The sequence below is a fragment of the Myxocyprinus asiaticus genome, chromosome 21 (assembly GCF_019703515.2).
Source record: "Myxocyprinus asiaticus isolate MX2 ecotype Aquarium Trade chromosome 21, UBuf_Myxa_2, whole genome shotgun sequence".
Lineage (NCBI taxonomy): Eukaryota > Metazoa > Chordata > Actinopteri > Cypriniformes > Catostomidae > Myxocyprinus > Myxocyprinus asiaticus.
In genome coordinates, this window is record NC_059364.1 from 14,393,936 (window position 1) to 14,416,173 (window position 22,238).

Genomic DNA, 22,238 nt, shown 5'->3' on the forward strand with positions numbered 1-22,238 from the left:
TGAGAAATGTTCTATCCGCTGCAGCGAGGGGGAGTAAAGAAATACCTTGAACACAAAGACTCTGGCAGCCACTCTTAAAAACCATAAAGCCTTAAGAAAATAGCTGTGTTGTTTCAGTAAACACAAACGTGGGCCTTGTAAAATATCAGGTAACTACAACAAAACTCTGTGCGGTTTTGTTATCATGACAATAAGATGCTAATTTATTTTCTACCTCTTTTAATTTTTTTAAACAAAAGAACAAACAAAAGACTGGCTCCAACATTGGCTCACTATTTTCAAGTTACCGTAAACCCTCTCGATCTCTTGAGAGAAATGGATGTTATTGGCAACATTACCAAAAGTTAACAGTTAATTTAACAAGCAAACAATGCCATGATATAGCAAACTACACTTCCAGTGGAAAGTAAATAAAACTAAAACCAAAGTCGTCATGAAAAAGGCAAACGTGGTGCAAAGAAACTCGCCATTGGCCCTCAGTGAGATCGCAGCCAACACCGCATAGAGTAACAGGGTTGACCTGGGCACCCGCATACAAGCTGAGGGAGAAAGTGAGCTCTGTGAAGCCAGAATGATTGTTTTTCTCCTCCTTTTGATAGGAACGCCTTTCAAGTTGGGAAATGAAAAGCAGGTGCACTGCTGGAGCGCACATTCGGACTGCCCGTCCTCACCGCCATGCGTTTTCAATTTCGAGGAGGATGAAAGAGCAACGCATGCTGAAATGGCCATGGGGGGAGAAGGTGATAAAATGTGTGATTCTGCTTTTGTTTTTGGAATGGCGGACGATCAAAAACTAAGAGGCACCAAAGACAATGTGATTTTCGTGCCTGTTGCACATGAATTGTGTGATTACAGAATAAAAATGTCAACAGGGAGCACACATGTAAAACAGCACTCGCAATATCATGGAATCAAGCAATAGAGTCACCTTCTAAAAGTTTTTAGAAATGAAATTACGGTATATTTTAAACAAAGAAAATAAGGCCTATTTTAGGACCACTGAGGTGTTTTGCATTGTGATGTTTTTTCATCACAATCAAGCACAATTACTGCTCCAGACATCCTCTTTGGGCACAAAGGACAAGCATGCTTGTATTTGCTGTATAAAGATGTGAATTATGTCTCTGGCCTATTGACTTAGGCACTGACAATATACTAAAGAAAAGCTTTTTTTATTCATGTGACAGAAAGCATTAGTTTTAAACCTAAAGTGCACGGCGCTGGGCCCCGTTCTCAACAGGAATCCCAGAAAAATCTTATTTTCCTCTCCAAATATGTCCTTACAAAACATCTTGCAAATGACATTAAAATACAGGAGTTAATGGTAAAAATCCATATCAGAGCTGAAGAAATTACATAAAAGAAAAAAGAAAAAAAGAAAATGCTTGGCTGGTAGGCCTATTTTTTTTTTTACTACAAAGCAGAAATAAGTTAGAACAGTTTCAAAGTTTAAACTCTGTATATCAATTAAGGACAGTAAACGACATAACGTCACACTAATATGACTCCAGTGGTTTTGATACCTGAGGTACTCACAGCTGTAGAGTAAAGGCTGACGTCACGGGCATTTTCAGCCCAGCAGCCACATCCATAGTGAGCAGCCTGAGAACCAGTGAAAGATTAGGAGAATAATATTTCAAGAATGTTAAAAGAATAAGTATATATCCATATGAAAACACAAAGGTGGGGTGAAGCAGAGGAGAGCATGTCACTGTTATCTCTATAGACTAAAACATACATTTGATGATTTTGCCTTTTACCTGCCTGTAAAGCTTTTTGACCTGCTTTTATGAAAGTATACAGGCCTTTTCACACCTCACAAATATTTACGCCAAAGCTACACACCGAGTGCAGTATTTGTTTTTCCTTTAAAGACCCCATGAAATAGCATGCCAAGTGCTTCCTGTGTTGACATATTTCTTTTCGAAACAGGAAGTTTGGTTTTAACATATTGAAGTGCACTAGGCTTTAGTTATATCAAAGCCATAAACCATGATTTGCTACCTGCTATCTTGTTCCAGGTAGAATTAAGGGGAGGGAGATTTTCATTCTAGAGGGCATTTGATTGGACAGAAATGTGTGTACTGTGAGTTAAACATCTATTTTTTGGTTCTGTTTTCCTGGAAGAAAAAGACTGCTATTTTTAAATGCATATTCCTGCTAGTAGTTCATTTTATTCAACCTTTATGAGTACAATAACATATAGATGGCTTCAAAGCTAATGGACATGAACTAAAATCCAACACTCAAATTTTGATCTCATGGGGTCTTTAATATACAAGTCAAACGAAAACCATCTTTATGCACTAGCTGAGATTTACCTGTCCCACTCGACCCGGGTGCTTTATGGCCAGACCTCCGCTGGAAACCGCAGCCGCCACATTCCCTTCCTGATCTACCACCACCGCCCCTACTGTGTCCAGACAGGCTGAGTTATTCACCTCACCTTGCACCATGATGTCTCCTACCGGCTCCAGGCAGCCAAAATCGTTCTCCTGCACACAGAATTACCATTCAATTACAATTTCCTATTGCACACATGGATATTAAACAGCCCTTTGTGTTTCTGCAGTCTAACATCCTGACTTAATTTACACAGAGAAATAAAAAATACATTTACTCTCTCAAAGTGTCAATGTATCTTCATGCTAAACTGCGGGCCAAAAAGGAAGAACAAAGAGACTGCAGTTACTGGCAACATTAAAAAGACATGTTTCCAAAAACAGGAATACTGCTAGACCGAAACACAGATTGAACATTGTCGTTTTTTTTGTTGTTTTTTTTTTTTATATAGTCTGTGCAGTCTGCTTCCAGGCCCAGCTGGCTACTATAACCAAACCTGAACATTCTGTCAAACTTGAGAAGTGAAATACCCTTTGCTATCTAACCTGAGCAAATAAAGTCCAATTAAATATCAGCATCTGATAAACGACCCTAGCACACTCATTTATAATGGGTAAAGTGGTCATTTTTAAAAGGAATGTTTTCATTTGCTGATTGCAATGTATTTTGTAGAGAGCATTAGTGTGAATTTAAACAGCAATAGAGCTGCTTGATAAATTAGCCTTTCCTGGGAAATTGAGCCAGGGGACATGATGACTTATGATTGATAAATTCCATCTTCCCAAGAATAAAGTGTCATTACTGGGCCACAGGTCTTCAGACCTTGACTGATTTTTATGTGCAATAATTTTCTGGCTAAAACAGAATGCTATTATTATTGATCTTGCCATCAGCTATAAATCTGACAAAATCAACTCCAGTACAACATCTGCTTGCAGACCTTTCCAAAGAAGCGCATCAATTTTCCTCTCCTTTATGGGTAGCTGTTTGTATAACCTTTATGTCTTCAAAAAATTATCCTGCTTTATCTCCATTTTGGTTTGTCATGAAAGCAAGTTGGTAATAAATCTTAAATCGGCTGTGTGAGGGAAGCTGAAACATTTCCAGCTTGGGGCTGCATCTTTAAGTGTCTGTGTAAAAATAAATTAAAATGAATAAAAAATCCTCTTTGTAGTTTGTTCGACCAAACAATTTCTATGACTTTTCATGACCTTTCAAGTCCTTTATGATTACTAGATGAAGATTTTTTTTTAGACACTTTTAAGAGATTTCTGGGCAGATTTCCATTTTTATGTCAGGCACCAATCTTATGAATGAATATATTTAAATGATTATACTTATTAGTGTACAAATGTCTCCAATAAGACCCTCTAAACACAGATGGATATCGTCATGCTGGCTTGTGGGCAAGTTTCACTGTACGTATTTAGCAAATTATATACTTTAGAGCAAAGCAAAACTAGAACACTTTGCTGTAGAAATTTCCATGACAGATTTGACTTATTTCCATGGAGTTTTAAAAACCTTGATGTGTTCAGGTTTTCAGTTACTGTGGAAAAAAAACGTTTTTTCATAATGTTCATATGAGAACTTATGTTAAGTGCTAAACAATGCAAGTTGATGGTGCATATAGGCAACACTGAATGAAAAACAAGGACTTTCAAGTACTTTTTCCAGCATAAATTTGTCATTTTCAAGATATTCACAGAAGAACTCAGAGCTTTCATATAATTCTAAGTTCCCAACTTGTATTACGAGTGACATGAACAATATTTACAAGTTGGAAACTTGCAATTAAAGTAATTCCAACATTGGCATGAATGGACCATTAACAAATGCATAGGAGGTAATCAGCCAGGAAAAGTAATGCACTATCTATAGCATGTGGAAATGCATAATATATATATATATATATATATATATATATATATATATATATATATATATATATATATATATATATATATATTAGTGCTGTCAGTCGATTAATCGCATATTTTAAAAGTGCTGAAATTTGACACTATATATAATTATTTTCTTGTCAAAATTCATTTATTTCCATTTTAGGAAAGAAAACAAAACAATATGTAGCAATATAATGCTTTATTAATTTTCCAAACAAAGCCTTCCACAATATAAAGACAATGCACTAAAATATCACCAATTCAAGTAACATTAAACATTTCCCTTTGACTAACTGAAAGAACTAGTCCCCAAATAGGTTGCATATTTTTTGCAATCATTAACTCTCATCCTCCACAATATTAATTTGCCAGTAGACTGTGGCTATCCGCTTTGTTACAGAAATCGTGAAGCTGCGTTCATGATTCGCGTCAACACTTTGAACTCACCATGAAAAGCGCTTGCAAACAAAAACATCTCTTTCTGCATTTTTGTGATGGTTATGATTTGGTGTGCTTCTGTGGTAAAATTTGCCTTACATAGGCTGAAAAATACTTGATTTCTATCAGAAGTCCCATCTGGGCTTGTTTTGTACATCAAATAGTGTTAAGAGGTCCTTTCACCATCATTTTATTTTATTTATTGAGATAACAGCCTCCTCTATCATAGGAGAGAGCATAACGGTCAACTAGCATGTTAAGACCATTACGCCCATATAATGTCTATGGGACCACTGCGTTATGCTATTTCATGCTAAGCTTGTAGGCTCTAGTTGGTAGAAGGGCTCTGGCACTGTCACTTGTGCGTCAGTGTAATGACTCCGGGCGGACACATTACAAAGGTTCTTCTCTTCACACCAGTGTTTATGCTGTATTAATGGTAAATGTGTTAATCGCGATTAAGAAAAATGTACGTGCCTAACTAGAATTAATGCTTCTTTTTACTTTTTGATGAACAACTGACTGTAAATAACAGAAAGGATATTAAGAGAGACATTATTCAGTAAAAATGTATTGCTTGGATCTCGTCTTTGATGGAAACGCATTAAACGGAGTACTGTCCCTTGCATTCCAGTGCTTAAATTTCTAAAAGCTAAACGCGAGCAACTATGAAAAAGCTTCTCTAACAGCGCTCATGAATGTTTAATGTCCAAAACCAATTGTGTGTTCAGAAGACTTGGAATATGATGCACAAGCCGCATGAACTACTTTTATGATACCTTTTGTGTCCTTTTTTAAGCTTTAAAGTGAGGCAATATCCACTGCCATTGTGTACAAAGGACGACCCACAATATTCTTTAAAACATTTAATTTTGTGTTCTGCACTACAAAGAAAGAAAGCCATAAGGGTTTGGAATGTAAATACAGACAAGTGATTAAATAAAGAATTTATTTTCTGGGTAAACTATTCCTTTAATAATAACTTTTAATCAGATGAATAAATGAGACAAGTTCAATGAATTTGTACCATAGTGAAAACTGCACGAGTGCACTCGCCCACATAACAGAGGATACAAAAACTGCTGAGTTCTGTGAAGCACATTAAACACATTAAAGATTAGCAAGAACACCAAGACCCCAGGCAAGCGATACAAATTCATTTCATCCCCAGAAACACAATAAATATGCCACTTATAAAATCAAACAAACCACAGGCCACTTGAGAGGAGACTGGGGGGTGTGTTGTTATCTTAATCACCATTTAATGCATAGAATTGGAGAAATAGGGTTTACTGAACTGGACTACATTTTGCGAACAAGAATGCAAAGCCATGTGGCACCCCAGAGGCAGAGATCACTCATGCAGACAGAGCCAATGGCAATCATTTAATTTAAACTGATGCTATCTTTCAAACAAACCATACAAGGTTCTAACTCCAAACACGAATACCATTTATACCGAACCGACGTATTTGTCTTTCCTGTCCAATAACATTTTCACCCATATTTTCCCTGGGATATTCAGACACTGTAATTTGCAGTTAATGACCCACAAGTGACCCACATTTTTACTTTCTCATGGGGACCACACAAGCGTCACACCAAACACTCCATTGATGTATCTGAACTGGAACCCATTTTTCCTAAACACCTGCATTCCATGTGTACCTGTCAAATCGCTTCCTTGAAAATTTACCAAAAATGTATGAGAGATGCTAACATGTTCAAGCACATTACTGGAAAGAATTTGATAAAATGACTTCAAGATGTGGGCGCAGGAGACATCAGGCAGCAGGGTGGTGGTGCTGAAACACAACGGTCTCTCAAATCACATCTGAGCATCAACAGTTGCATTAAAACTCCTGTGAAGTTAATTAGGTCTTAGATCACCAACATATGAACCTGTGATTTTTGGTTTCTTTAAATTGAGACATAAATGATCCATGAAATCAATGATGACGTGAACACACACTACCAAACAACACTGACAGAAATCAGATGGAAATGGTTCCACCCAAACATTATAATTCTGTCATTATTTACAATACTCACCCAAACCCACATGACTTCCTTTCTTTCTTTAGTCAATGGAACACAAAAGGTTAGGTTAAAAGAATATTCTGACCACTTTTTTCTTTTAATATAATGAAAGTGAATGAGAAATGGGACTATCAAGCTCCAAAAAAAAAAAATAAAAAATAAAAAATAAAAAAGCACTATTAAAATATAATAAAAGTGGTCCATACGACTGGTGTGATATACATAGTCTTCTGAAGCCATATGATAGTGATTGTGTGAGGAGCAGACCAAAAGTCGTTATACACTGAACATCTTGACATCAGCCCTAGCTCTCCTTAGCGTCTTAATGAATAGTGATGTCTGATTCGTGAACGAATCACTCTTTTTGGGTCTGATATTTTCAATTAATCTATTAATCCAGTTCACAAAACCACTCTGAATGATTCGTTCATGAATTTGATTTCTAACTCAAACTCAATGACCCGTTTGCAGCAGTGAACAGCTAACTGAAGGGAAAGATGATCAGTGAATAATTAATTAAATTTCTTAAGTGAGTAAATAATGAAACATTTAAATTTGTGGGTGAACTATTTCCTTAAGAAGTTATAGTTGCTATTTTCAAATCTTGTTGACTAACTTATGCCAACTGATACCCATGAAGCAGCACAAGCAGGGCTTCGGAGAACCGTTTACACCTAAGTGCAAATTCCTTATGTGCAGTGCCATGTCAGCATTGCAGTAAGTATACATGTGTGTGTGTGTTTCCTGTGATTGTGAGTAATTGAGGTCTACACGCCCCCCTCCAAGGTCGTCATTAGCCCATGGGTTTCCTCCTCTGGGTATGTGGTGGTTTTGAATTAGAGGACTGAACAGATGCAGATCCTGTTATCAGTAAGTAATAATGTCAGAGCAAATGCCTCTGCAGCACTGTGTTTATGTCTAATTAAATGAGTTGAATTGAATGGGAGGGTGGAAACCTATGGATTAGGGAGCATTTATGGGAGAACCTTGCATATTTAGTGCAGTCTTTTTATTTTAATCCGAGAGTTTAAAGAATGCCTCTATCAAAGTACAACGACATATCCTGTATGTTACAGTTTTCACTTTTATTAGAAGGAACTCTTAAAGGAATTGTGCACCTAAAAATGAACATTCGGTCTATATTTACCCAACCTAATGTCATTCCAAACCTGTGTGCTCATATTTTTTCAGCTTAACAAAAAATGAGGAATTTTGAAGAATCTTTACACCGCTCTTTTCTATATTTATTCTGGCCAGTTCATACTGACACCGGCTTCCAAAAAGGACAAAAAAACAAGTCAAAAAACAAAACATTAAAGTAGTACATACGACTTCTGTGCTATATTTAGAATCTTCTAAAGCCATTCAATAGTATTGTGTTCAGAACAAAAATAAAATTTAATTGCTTTTCACTGATAATCTTCCCCTTCGCCAAAGCTCTGAAATCTCATTCAAACACAGATTCAAAAATTATCTGTTGTTGCTTCACAGTTGTGATGTCATTTAAACCACAACACCACTGGTACTCATGTGTGTCATAAGCAAAGGTGACAGTCTGAATATGCAAAATGGAGAATACACTTGATAGATGCAAGAGAGAGGAACAATTTCAGTGAATAAAAACAAAAATTTTGGTCTGTTCCTTACATAAATCTATCTTATGGCTTCAGAAGACTTGAAAATAGAGCACAAGTTGTACAGATCAGAGGTCTGCTACTCGACCCAAGCCCGATGGGACACGAAAAATTGTTTTGGGCTGGGTTCTTATTTTCAAATACAACTTTGGTTTAGGGTCAGGTTTGGCTTTGTAATCAACAGAGCTGTCAAAATTACCGTGTAAACGCATGCGATTAATTTAATTTAAAGCATTTATCAATTTTCACATTCGATTCTGACATTTTATGAAGCTCCGTGTGAGTTCTAAACATTGGTTTAAATAGGGTGGAACCTCTGATGTGTCCAGCGGGGACATTACACTAAAGTACAAACCAGAAACACACAACAGTGATTCTGTGGCAAGTGATGGAGAAAGTACCTCTTACAAAACAAACACAGATGGGACTTGTGACAAAAATAAAGTACTTATATAAACACGATATATAGCATTGATGAGGGACTGCTGCACAGCTTGTTGGAGTTCTCCTGTGGAGGGTCTGTTGATGCTCCGTTCGAAGTTCATATAATTTCAACTTTGAACCCATTGCTGCTGAGCTTTCGAAGCGTCAGCTAATGATTACCAGATAATTAAGATGAAGTATCATTACGGGGGCAGTGCCAGCGCTAAAAACATAAGACGTTGGTCGTTTTCGAAATGGCATACTACCATACTACTCTTACTATTTCTGTTATACATGGATTTTACAGAAGCAGTAAGAGTAGCATGGGTAGTATGCCATTCCGGACATGACCACTGTCTGCAGCGCTTTTCATGTGGAATTCAATCATATGCATGTGAATAAAATGAATTCCATATCCAAAGTGTATAGCCACAGCCTGCAGGCTAATTAATATTGTGGAGAATGAGGGTTTAAGAGATTTAATGCCCATTGCAATGAATATGCATCAAGTTCTTTTAATTAATTCACCTCCCACTTAAACTTTGGAAAACATCTAATGTTTTCATATTAAAAAATTATGTTAAAATGAACTTGCATTGGTGCTATTTTAGTAAATTTCTATCTTTATACTGTGGAAGGCTTTGTTTGGAAAATGTTAATAAAGTATTATTGTTATATTTTGTTTTGTTTTCTTTCCTATAAAGGAAATAAATGCATTTTGACAGGAAAAGTAGTATATAGTCAAATTTCAGCACTTTCAAAATCTGCGATTAATCGCGATTAACTATGAAAAAATTATGCGATCAGGATTACATTTTTTAATCGACTGACAGCACTAGTAATGAATTAAAAATAGATAATTTATTATTATTATTATTATTATTATTATTATTATTATAAATATTTTGATTATAATGCTGTTTTATCAACATCTTTCACAAAGAAGCTCAGGTTGCAAAGAGTTCTTCGCCAAGTGTAGATTCAGCACTTGATAAACGGTAAGCCAAAGTTTTTTTCCCTTTTGCTCTGGTGTCCTGTGGGGCCACTGTGCCTTGTAAAAACTGTATTTACTGTTACTATATTGCTACGAATGTTGCATACGATGCTTAAATAAAATACAACCTATTGCAACAAATTTATATGCTTGGAGAAGAAATTATAAAGAGAGTAAGCGATTTCAAGTTCGGGTCGGGTTCAGGTTTAAAATTTTATAGTACCGGTTGGGTCAGATCACAAGCGGTCTCAGTTACGGGTCGGGTTTGGGCTTAATGCCAGTCCAAAATATGGACTACTTTATAGGTTCTTTTAATCTGTGAAAATTCTCCTTTTGTGTTCCACGGAAAAATAACAGAATACTGGTTTGGAGCGACATGAGGGCGAGTAAACAAATGTTGACAGAATTGTTATTTTTGTGTGAACTATTCCTTTAAGAATGTGTTCTCAGACATCAAAGTTGTTTGCTACTGTTTGGATTACAAGAGCAGGAAATGAGGGCAGACACTTTGAATTAATTCAGGGCCCATGTATTTTGGAAGTTCACTCACGAGTCCACTTGATTGTCGTCTCCTCTTCGTCTCAACCTGCTCCGCCAGCTCCATCTTCCTCTTGTTTCTCTTGTAGGCTGACAAACTGAACTCTGCAAAGTGTTGAAATAGGCATGACAGTCCATTACAGACATTACTCCACTGCTTTGACTTTCATCCCAGAAACTTGGTTGATGAGTCATGACCCATTGAACACTGACAGACTTTTTGCTCCTGTGGTCTTACTGCTGATCTTATTATTAGTATTATTATTCATGACAACATGGTGCAGTAATAGTGAGTGTTTGGTAGGGGAGAGACTTTATTCTCATAATAAATCAGTCTATTGGTGGATATGTGGTTAAAACCCTCAAAGTCTCCCTAAATAATAGGACATGTGTTACAGTGAAGTCATGGTTCTGGCATCAGATCATTTCCAGCACTGAAAACACACTCTATCTCTCTCAGACACAGCATGGGGCCCTCTATTAAAGTTAAAAAGCTATTGTTTACCAAACACCACATTCCACTTCTGTGAAAATCTTTTAATCAAAGTAAATTAATCAATGAAATTGGCACAATTAAGCCATTTAGAATAATTTAATGGAATGCAATTATGGCTGGTAAAAATAACACAGAGCCAGTGGCTTAAAAATGGTCTGCCAGATGAAAATGCATGCTTTCTTGCCATTCATTAATCAATTAAATGATTACATACCACCATCAAGACTTAATAACTGTGATAAGCGGCAGTGGTTTAAGTAAAAGCCTCACAACAGGACTGTGAGTGGGAATTCAATTAAAGGTGCTATATGTAAGATTGACAACAAACGTTTTAAATGGGTACTGCAGTCCAAATTCAAAATATTGGAGAGTTGTCTGCCCCACTCCAGACTCGAAGCTCATGCAGGTTGCCAGAATGTTGACATGCAAATTAGCCAACTCAGCATCCGTTTTAAAGGATTTCTGGGCTTTAAGCTGTCTCCATCTTCCAAAGGCATCTCCAATATTTTTCCTTGTTTTACTACGCCTCTGGTGATGGTGGTTTTTAGACGGATGGCGAGGCTTTGTAGGTCGGGAAGAATCTGTTATCTCTGATCCAGTTCGTTTGTTGTGTTGTTTGCCTGCAAACTTGTTCAAATCTATTACATATATTACATATAGCACCTTTAAAGGACAATGAGAAGTTAATTTGCATTTCCTCAAGGAAATACCAGTGCTTGCAAAACAGCAAAAAAAAATAGTTTTAAAGTTTGTTAAATTTAGGCTTTGATTCTGTGTAAATGCTGAATAAATGCATAAATGGTTAATACAAGGAAGGCGAGATGAATCCAGTTCAGTATATAGATGCCAGAAAGACCAATAGATCAGTATGCAATATTATGATGACATCATCAATGTCAGTTACATCTTAAAATTCTTTGAAAATCTAAAGCAAATAGATAGCACACCCAAGGCTGAAATTATGAACAAAACATAAGTTTTCTCAGAGTTCCTTTAGCTCAAATGGTAGAGCATGGCACTAGCAACACCAAGATCATGGGTTCGATTCCCAGGGAACACACAAACTAATAAAATGTATACCTTGAATGCACTTTAAGTCGCTTTGGATAAAAGTGTCTGCCAAATGCATAAATAAAATGAAATAGGTTTGTATGGGGTTTGCAAATCAGGATGATTTAAATGCAGAAGTTTAATACTTCGGCTTAGGGGTTTAGATAAAAAAAAATCCAACCATGTGCCATGAATATCAATACAGTGCTGCTTTAAGTAATTAATTAAGTAATACGGTAGCTTAAAACAATACAATTGTTGTCTGGGGATTGTAGACTTTTGTCACACACTTAAATTGATTCCAAATCGGTCTAACATGCATATAAATCTTTGTTTCCACCCTTGAGATTATTCTGTTCTTATTGTGCAACCACTGACCTCCAGCTGTCATCCTGATTCCTGAAGTATCACGCAATAACTGGAAATACTTTACAACAGTTACATTCTATCTGTATTTGACATCTGCATAAAAACAGCAATGACGACCATCCCCCGCCTCTTCATTTCAGATATGTATGTGAATTTGGCAGGAGAAATACAAGCCACACACACACACACACACAAACACACACACACACACCAAGAAATGAATGTCTCACTGGCAACAACGACCTCAGACCTCCACATGAAAAACATCAAATTGATAGAGTTTTAGTATATTTATTAATTATCAAAATTTAACTGAGGAAGGGAAGAAAAAAGCACACATAAAAGGCAGTGTGAAACTGTTGTATAACAGGTTGAAACTCCACCGCAGGCCTCAAACAAAACCATTTATTTCATTATGAGAGAATAAACTGCAAGCTTTCCTATTAAAGGAACTTGGATGCCAGTCTCACCTTACACATTCAAAAAGAGGGGAGGGAATCTTGTGGCTTACATAAAACCTTTTCAGACCATTTAAAACTGCCTCCAAATTGCTTCTTAAAAGAGAAAACTTATTGAAATGCATGAGATCTGCCTCTTGTTTTCCTCTATTTACACTGGCGGCCAAAAGTTTGGAATAATTTACAGATTTTGCTCTGAAATTGGTACTTTTATTCACCAAAGTGGCATTCAACTGATCACAATGTATAGTCAGGACATTAAGAAATTACTATTACAATTTGAATTTGTTTCTTAAACTACTTCAAAGAGTTCTCATCAAAAAATCCTCCATGTGCAGCAATGACAGCTTTGCAGATCCTTGACATTCTAGCTATCAGTTTGTCCAGATACTCAGGTGACATTTCACCCCACGGTTCCTGTAGCATTTGCCATAGATGTAGCTGTCTTGTCGGGCACTTCTCACACACCTTACAGTCTAGCTGATCCCACAAATGCTCGATGGGGTTAATATCATAACACTCTTTTACAATTATCTGTTGTCCAATGTCTGTGTTTCTTTGCCCACTCTAACATTTTCTTTTTGTTTTTCTGTTTCAAAAGTGGCTTTTTCTTTGCAATTCTTCCCACAAGGCCTGCACCCCGAGTCTTCTGTTTATTGTTGTACATGAAACTTGTGTTGAGCAGGTAGAATTCAATGAAGCTGTCAGCTGAGGACATGTGAGGCATCTATTTCTCAAACTAGAGACTCTGATGTACTTATCCTCTTGTTTAGTTGTACATCTGGCCTTCCAAATATCTTTCCGTCCTTGTTAGAGCCAGTTGCCCTTTGTCTTTGAAGAGTGTAGTGTACACCTTTGTATGAAATCTTCAGTTTTTTGGCAATTTCAAACATTGTATAGCCTTCATTCCTCAAAACAATGATTGACTGACGAGTTTCTAGAGAAAGCCGTTTCTTTTTTGCCATTTGTTTTTTTTTTTTTTTTTACCTAATACTGACCTTAAGACATGCCAGTCTATCGCATACTGTGGCAACTCAAAAATAAACACAAAGATCATGTTAAGCTTCATTTAACGAACCAAATAGCTTTCAATTGTGTTTGATATAATGGCAAGTGATTTTCTAGTGCCAAATGAGCGATTTAGCATGATTACTCAAGGATAAGGTGTTGCAGTGATGGCTGCTGGAAATGGGGATGGTCTAGATTTGATCTAAAATTTATTTTTTCAAATAGTGATGGTGCTGTTTTTTACATCAGTAATGTCCTGACTATACTTTATGATTAGTTGAATGCCACTTTGGTGAATTAAAGTACCAATTTCCTTCCGAAACAGCAAAATCTGTATATTACTCCAAACTTTTGGCCGCCAGTGTATATATATTTTTTTTTAATCTAAACACTTACACATGTTCACACTGGTTCTTGCAATTTTTTAGCTTTACATTCGCAAATAACATTTAAGAGTGCATGGTTAACAATTTTCACTAATGAGAATGCCTTTCTTGTTTATGAATAGATATAATCAATCAATAAACCTCTGATGTAAAGCATGCAGTGGTAATCCTAAAGAAGATTGTGGGTGGTCTAATACTCACTGGTGGTCATCTTTTCTGTAGGGCATGCTGGGATACCGTGGCTGATGGCCCATTGTTCTGCTCCTCTGCCCACTAAGAAACTGTCAAAGTATAGGAGTGATTCACATAACAGAGCAACTTCATCACAATGCAAATCTTTCATGGAAGATGTTTAAAAGTCACAATTACACTTTCAGAGGCTCCAAGAAATATTTAGAACCACTTACAAATATATGAGGGTTGTTGATGCATAACATGTGCATGGATTTAGCTTTAAATCGACATGAAGTGATTTTAGGTTCAAATTTATACTCTATGCATTTATAGTTTTTCACCATTTCTAATCACCTTTTTAGCATTCAATAGTCATGGTCATAAGGTGTGACAAATTTAATATTGTTCCATGCAGTCTCTTATGGTTGCTGCATGCATAATAATGATAAAAGATTTGGCTGTTTTAAATAGTTTTAGATGGAGTATAGCATGTCACACCACAGGCAACGTCAACTGTCCATAGTATTTCATGTCGACTACAAGGGGTGGGCAAAAATATAGATTTTCTGATGCATTTTTTCATGTGAATGATCTCAATATCTATTCTTCAATAATCACCCGAATAATCGAATAATCGTTCGATTAGTCGATTATCGAAATAATAATATCCTTTCGCTGTGTGTTGACAGTAAAAGTTGTTCCATGTAATGTGTGTCCAAAGACGAGATCCATGCAATCCATTTTTCATTGAATAATGTCTCTTTTATGTTCTTTACAGTCAGTTGTTGATCGAAAACATCAAAAAATAAACATTTAATGCTAATCAAGCATTCCAGCGATGAGATAAAGCCATTCGAATATCTCTCGTTAACATGTGCTCATTTATAGATGCTCTTTACAGAAATGCCGGTTTTCTTAAAGAGACAGTAACAGTTTTTAGCAGGTGTTCAACAAATCAATGTAAATACATGTAAATAATGCAATTAAACAAAAACACTTAACAAAAAATAATACATGCAATATAAATATTTATTGATTGAATACACGGATTTGTTCATTTAAAAAAAAAATGATGAATACCTAATAAAATCTAATAATTAGTAAAACTAAAAATTTCGGAATGTACCAATTTAGAAGGTCCCCTGTATAATTAACAGCATTAGCTGGGAGAGAATATCTTTCAAATGTAAGCAAAAGGGACATTACAACTGAATATACCCATATGAATCGATATCGATAACGAATTGAATCAAAATCAGAATCGAATCAAGAGCTTGTGAATCTGAATCGAATCGGGAAATCTGTATCAATACCCAGCCTTATCAACTACCCATAAATTACTGCATAGAAAACAAAATATCAAAAACAAGTAGTTATGATGCTAGACCTTTTCTCAGATTGTACTTTTTTCCCAAGACATTATTGCAATAATGTTTTTTAAGTTCATTACTCTGTAACACATCACATGTTATCACATAAGCATTATTTTGGTTTTAATTTTAAACATTATATTTATGTTTTTATCATTTAAACACACAATTTGCCAAGCTGCTTTTTCACACCTGAAATTCCCCTAAGGATCAAAAGTATGTCTATCCCTCTACAGTATATGTATATTTATCTAAGTTGAAAATCAGGAGGTCAACAGCAAAAAGCTGAGCTCACCATGGAGGAATCCTGCCAGCTGAAAGTTTCCCTTTCTGAGTTTCACTTAATAGTCTTTTGGCTACCAGCACTGGGTTCTTGATTCCTGATAGAAAGAGCAGCATTAGAATCAGTTTTGCCCAAAATTCAAGTGCAGGATTTAAATATGATAAAGGAAATCTGTGTTTGGCTTGCTTGGTTTTGTTGAAGGACAGAACAGAGTTAACTTCACTGGAAAAGCTAAATATGACAGAATGTTGTACTAATATCAGTGTAAAACAAATTAAATGTCTTTGTTTATTCTTTGTGGGGATGAGCAGAATGACTCAAGACAATGTGTGTCAAGTCAAGTTTTGCATGTTTTAACAAACATGACACTCACAATACTTTACTGTTTGACAGGTAGAAATGGTCCCAGGTCTGTGCCTCAATTTGTTTCAAGTAGGAAGAATAAAAACCAGAGGGGAAAATAGTATCATGTGTGACGTGCAGTTCAAGAACCATTCGTTTGTCATGTACCAATTTTATGGATAACGTTTACATCATGAAGAGTAAAACAAACAATGTGTTTTCTTATAGACGGCTTTAATCTGAATACAAAATGCATTTGGCCATGTTCTCTTCTCACGAAAGACTGAAGAGGGAGCAAGATGATCTTTATTTGTTTTGTTTGGAATTCAGACAAGATACAGCATCTAATCAAAATGATAAAAAAAAAAAAAATGTTTCTAAGAGCACTCACCGCTCAAGGCTCCAACAGCTCCATAGTTTAAGGTCTTCCCATCCATGATGCTGGCATCACACTCGATCTCACCTGAGAGGTTCAAGTTGGATCCGGTAGCCGCATTGGTGAACGGGGAGTCCTGTAAATATATATCAAAATTGCTATATTGTAGGCTTGATTTTGAAAATCAAAAATGGGAAAAACAGACTTAAAGGTTTGACATCCAATTTTACATGTGCTAACCTCTTCTTAAAGGTGAGGTTGAGTAACTTTTTCAGTGTTAAAAGTGCTGTAAGTGATTTTAGTTGTTCTGGAACTTCCACAAGATTGAGCAGTTGATTAGACATCTGAATCAGAATGAGCTTTATTGCCAAGTACGCTTACACATACAAGGAATTTGTCTTGGTGACAGAAGCCTTCCAGTGCACAAACAATACAACAACAACACAGAGATAATACAAAATAGAATAAAAAGCAAATAGAAAAAAAATACACTGATCAGCCACAACATTAAAACCACCTGCCTAATATTGTGTAGCTCCCCCTCGTGCTGCCAAACAGCAACAACCCGCATCTCAGAATAGCATTCTGAGATGCTATTCTTCTCACCACAATTGTACAGAGTGGTTATCTGAGTTACCGTAGACTTTGTCAGTTCGAACCAGTCTGGCCATTCTCTGTTGACCTCTCTCATCAACAAGGCATTTCCGTCCACAGAATTGCCCCTCACTGGATGTTTCTGGCACCATTCTGAGTAAATTCTAGAGAATGTTGTGTGGGAAAATCCCAGGAGATCAGCAGTTACAGAAATACAAAATACAGCCTGTCTGGCACCAACAATCATCCATGCGATTATCTAATCAGTCAATTGTGTGTGGCAGCAGTAGTGTATAAAATCATGCATATATGGGTCAGGAGCTTTAGTTAATGTTCACATCAACCATCAGAATGGGGAAAAAAAGTGATCTCAGTGATTTGGACCGTGGCATGATTGTTGGTGCCAGGTTTGAGTATTTCTGTAACTGCTGATCTCCTGGGAAAATCACACACAACAGTCTCTAGCATTTCCTCAGAATGGTGCCAAAAACAAAAAATGTGTGTATAGGGAGAAGAGTAGTGGGGAGAGCACACATCCCTGGGGGGCACCAGTGCTGATCATACAGGTGCTGAACGTGCCCCCTCTTTCCAAAACACCGCCCTCAGAAGATAGCATTGAGACAGCAGAGCAGCAGTTCTTCTTCTTAAGGTTGTCAAACACAACAGTAGCAAAATAGTACCCTCGGCTGACAACCGTAATGAATCTGAATACGATTTCAGCCGTTCTACTTCCACGAGACTGAACCATTGGATAAGCAATGGCCCCTCTTTCCAAAACCCGAACTCCAAAGATACCAAAATGAGCTTTATTGAGAGCAGAAACAGTTGTTAGAAACAACAGTAGTAAAATAGCTCCCTCAACTGACAACTGTTATGAACAAGATGGCATTAAAATGCATTATGGCTCAATAATTCGCTGCAACTTTAATACTGTGAGAACACGAAAAATTATCGACAGGTCGAAAGCGTCATTGTCCACGGTCCGTGGACACTTTTTTGTTTGCTGTTTACAGAGTCTAGAGTTGTCACAGAGACAGGTGAGATATTTCAGGGCACTTATTTCATTAATATCTTTCAGGGAGTTGGAACATTTTTTGCATACCTTTCCACAAAGAAAATTAGCTTACAGCACCTTTAAAGTAATAGTTCACCCAAAAATGAAAATTCTCTCATTATTTACTCACCCTCATGCCATCCCAGATATGTATAACTTACTTTCTTCTGCAGACCACACAATGCAAGTGAATGGTGACCAAAAGTTTGATGCTCCAAAAAGCACATAAACGCAGAATAAAAGTAATCCATATGACTCCAGTTGTTAAATCTATGTCTGCTGAAGCAGTTCAATAGGTTTTGGGTGAGAACAGACCAAATTACAACTCCTTTTCACAATAAATCTTGACATCAGCAGTCTCCTTGACAATCATGATTTCAAGCTTGATTACACTTCCTAGCACCATCTAATGCTCTACCCATGCGTCAAGTACTAAGAGGTGTAAACTAGCTTGAAATCATGATCGTTGTCTAGAGACTCCAATGGCAAGATGTACAGTGAATTTTTTTTTTTTTTTTTTTGGTCTATCACCAAAAATCAATTAGATTGCTTAAGAAGACACGGTTTAAACCACTGGAGTCATATGGATTACTTTTACTCTGCCTTTAGGTGTTTTTTGGAGCTTCAAAGTTTTGGTCACCATTCACTTGCATTATATGGACCTACAGAGCTGAGATATTCTCCCAAAAATCTTTGTGTTCAGTAGAAGAAAGAAAGTCATACACATCTGGGATGGCACAAGATTGAGTAAATGATGTGAGAATTACAATTTTTGGGTGAACGATCCCTTTAAACCTGAAAGTTCCGCTTCAACTACTACACTACATGAGAACGTGCAAAATGATTGACAGGCAGAAAGCACATCAAAGTCTTCTGATTGGCACAGAGACTGGTGAGATATGTAAGGACACTTATTTCAGTGATATCTTTCAGGGAGAAGGAACATTTTTTGCATACGATTCCGTAAAAAAAAAAAAAAAAAAAAAAAGTAATTGCTTACAGCACCTTTAAAATACTCAAATCCCAGTTTATTATGCAGGGACAACTATAGGCACTTTCACACTTGGTTCAACTGCATGGCTCGAACGCAAATTTGTTTCCTCCCCCCTGCCCCCGCTGGTCTCTGTTCACATCATATTATTTAGGTCAGAACCACGGTCCCATTGCGTTATCAACGTGCGTACAAGCGGCAGTTGTTTACCACTGTAACTAAGTAACAACTCAAGAAGACGTCAGCTTCACTGTGTTGATTATTAAAGTTTGTTTCTTTGGATTTACCACTATCCCACGATTTGGTATGATTATGTTCATATCAGTTGCTCGGGGACTCGAGTGCAGTTCGCAGGTGTGCACCCGATTTCAGAAAACAGTGTTCACATCATCCAACTGAACCGAACTTTGATGTCATTTGAACCCGGTTGCACACCACAAGTGCTAGTGTGAAAACACTCTATAAGTATGCCATCCGTAGGTTGATAACCCCAATAAGTGTTAACACTGGGACTCTATTAAAACATTGCTCTGTTTGTTTTAGCATCCCAACCAGTCTGACACACAAACACATGCTAAATCAATTGTGTGACACTGTATCAGAGTTGGTACAAAACAAAAGGAGCAAAAATTATTTTATATTTTCTACATCCCATAAGAGTGAGTTAGAATGAGTGGTAAAGCTGAAGGTGTTGATGTTTGTTGTCCAATGTCACCTCTAACTCTATAAGAGCTGCTGTCACTGCCTCCAGTGCCATTCCTCCAGCTCTGAGCCTGTCCACAGCCTGCAACACATTAAATCACAACTGATAACACAAACCTCATGTCTGCCAAAGACTAAAACTAATGAATAAGAATAAATGAGTTCCCTCACTTATTTCAGGAGAATCATGTCTTCTCCAGAACATGAGTTATTTGCAGAGAAGATAACATTAAAACAATCTAGAAAAAATAAAAAAGTGAAAATCCAATACAAACAGCTAAAAAAGAAAGAAAGCTACAATGTTTTCCACTTGACAAGCTTGAAGCAGAGCGTGGAGCATTATATTAAGCCAGGCTGTAGCTCAGGCTGCTGCTGGTGTCATGTTATCAACACATAACTCAAATTCCCTGGCACAGGTGTTTTACTCGAGTCTGATCCCTTCTATTCATCCTTTACATGGAGCTTCAGACATGCACAAAGCATTGCACAACAACTTGCCATTCTATACAACCCTGTAAGCTTCAAAAAATCTATTCCAATTTACCTAGAATGGCTTAGGTTTTGTTGAATGGCTAATGTAATTGGGTAGTTGACACATAATGTGTATATGGATTTTTTTTTTTTAACAACATCAATATTTGAGGTTAAAATTTATACGAATATATACGGAAAAGTGTATGTCTGGAATTATTTCTTTTGAATTTTTTCACCATTTTAATCACCTTTTGCCGTCATTAGTTCATTTTAAATGGTCCTGCAGAGTGTGTGACAAATGAATTTCTAATAGGGCTGGAAAATGTAACACATTATTTTCTGCGATTAATAGTTGACTGTATAACGTGTTAAAAATATTGATGCAATAAATACGTTTTTTTTCGACTGCACATTCTAGCACAGAAACTGATTGTGTGGAGCAGTGCACGCTTAATCATTACGTGTGATGCATGTCCTGACATTCTATACACAGGAGGAGGATTTTCTGTATGGAGAATGAAGACTTCACACGCAAGTGGCAAGCAAGGTGTGGGAGAGATACAGGCAAGCTTCCATTAGAGGACTGCAACCCAACCTGGGCCCAACAGGACACCTTCCCGAGAACCCGATGGATTTTGGGCCGGGTTCGGGTCAGTTTTTCCAAGTAGGACTTTAGGTTCGGGTTTGTAATGAATGAAAAAATAAACAGGCTTACCGAACTTGTTTCACGCATGCGCTCTCTTACTCACAGACACGCACGAACGGACGAGTTAGGGGCCGTTCACACCGAATGTGTTTTTGCGTGCATCTGTTCTGTTTTCACATTGTTTTCCTATGTAAACACATGCTGGATGAATGTCTTTCACATTTGCACCGCATCTCACTTTTTCTTCAGCGTCTCGCACAGGACCGTCACATTTTAAACACCATGTCAAATTAAAAAGAACAAATTTTCAAAAACGCATGTTGAGACACCTGCGCTCTGTTTCATTCTTTGCGCTGCGCCTAGATTTTTTTTTTTTAGCACAGTTGTCACAAAGATTTAAAGTTCTGAACAAGTTCAGGCTGCATAGAGGGGAAAGTTGCATTGTTTCATTTTATTTCAGATTGTTCTGCACCAGGTGAAGTTTCAGCAAATAAACGGTATGGCAATGCCTTTTTCCCCTTCTGCTTTAGTGTACTAGGCTGCTGTGCCTTGTTAAAATACAGCCTATTGCAACAGTACTTGCTAGGAGAAGAAATAAAATAGTGAGCGTTTTTGTGTTCGGGCTTAAAATCTGACGGTATCATTCGGGCCAGGTAGGGTCGGGCCACGCGGTCTCGGGTATGGGTTGGGTTTCATTTTAAGGCCCGTGCAGACCTCTAGCTTCCGTATCTCTTCGCATCACCCGAAAACACTCTCTCAGTGTCATCTGAACCAGTGTCAAAAGCAAAATCGCACGAGAGAGACCCAGGGTGTGCACGTTAGAGACTAAACGCAGCCAGATGAATTATTTGAGATTTTAAACTTCAGCAAACTAAACTTCAGCTTTCAATTTGTTTTATATCTGTATGTACTGTATAGTGTCTAATAATGCATTGACAATGTACACTTTAGTTTAAGTTGCCAATAAAGCTTGATATGAATTGAATCTGCCCATTTGATCCTATTATTAAAAAAGTTCACTGGAAACCGTCAGATGATTTTGCCCAATTTTTAATTACAGCATATCCACTGATTTTATGGCATGTATACATATACTTGTATCAAAGATTTATACCTGTAAAAATACATCTAATTAACTCTATCCACAAAAAA

At 36.9% G+C, this 22,238-nt stretch overlaps 1 protein-coding gene across 3 annotated transcripts in view; it reads right to left on the minus strand.

Annotated features, from left to right (window-relative positions):
* Positions 1–22,238, minus strand: part of LOC127412387 (threonine aspartase 1-like) — a 58,539-nt gene that overhangs the window by 31,186 nt on the left and 5,115 nt on the right. The window contains exons 1-8 of one of the 3 annotated variants that reach the window (XM_051648700.1): positions 20,138–20,197; positions 19,980–20,048; positions 16,641–16,761; positions 15,920–16,004; positions 14,282–14,361; positions 10,327–10,418; positions 2,322–2,495; positions 1,524–1,602 (exon numbers count right to left, since the gene is read on the minus strand). In XM_051648700.1, the coding sequence (XP_051504660.1) occupies positions 1,524–1,602; positions 2,322–2,495; positions 10,327–10,418; positions 14,282–14,361; positions 15,920–16,004; positions 16,641–16,761; positions 19,980–20,021 (673 nt within the window). In that variant the 5' untranslated portion in view covers positions 20,022–20,048; positions 20,138–20,197. Of the gene's footprint in view, positions 1–1,523; positions 1,603–2,321; positions 2,496–10,326; positions 10,419–14,281; positions 14,362–15,919; positions 16,005–16,640; positions 16,762–19,979; positions 20,049–20,137; positions 20,198–22,238 lie in introns of those variants that run through there. The other 2 variants (XM_051648697.1, XM_051648699.1) reach the window with 2 other exon arrangements.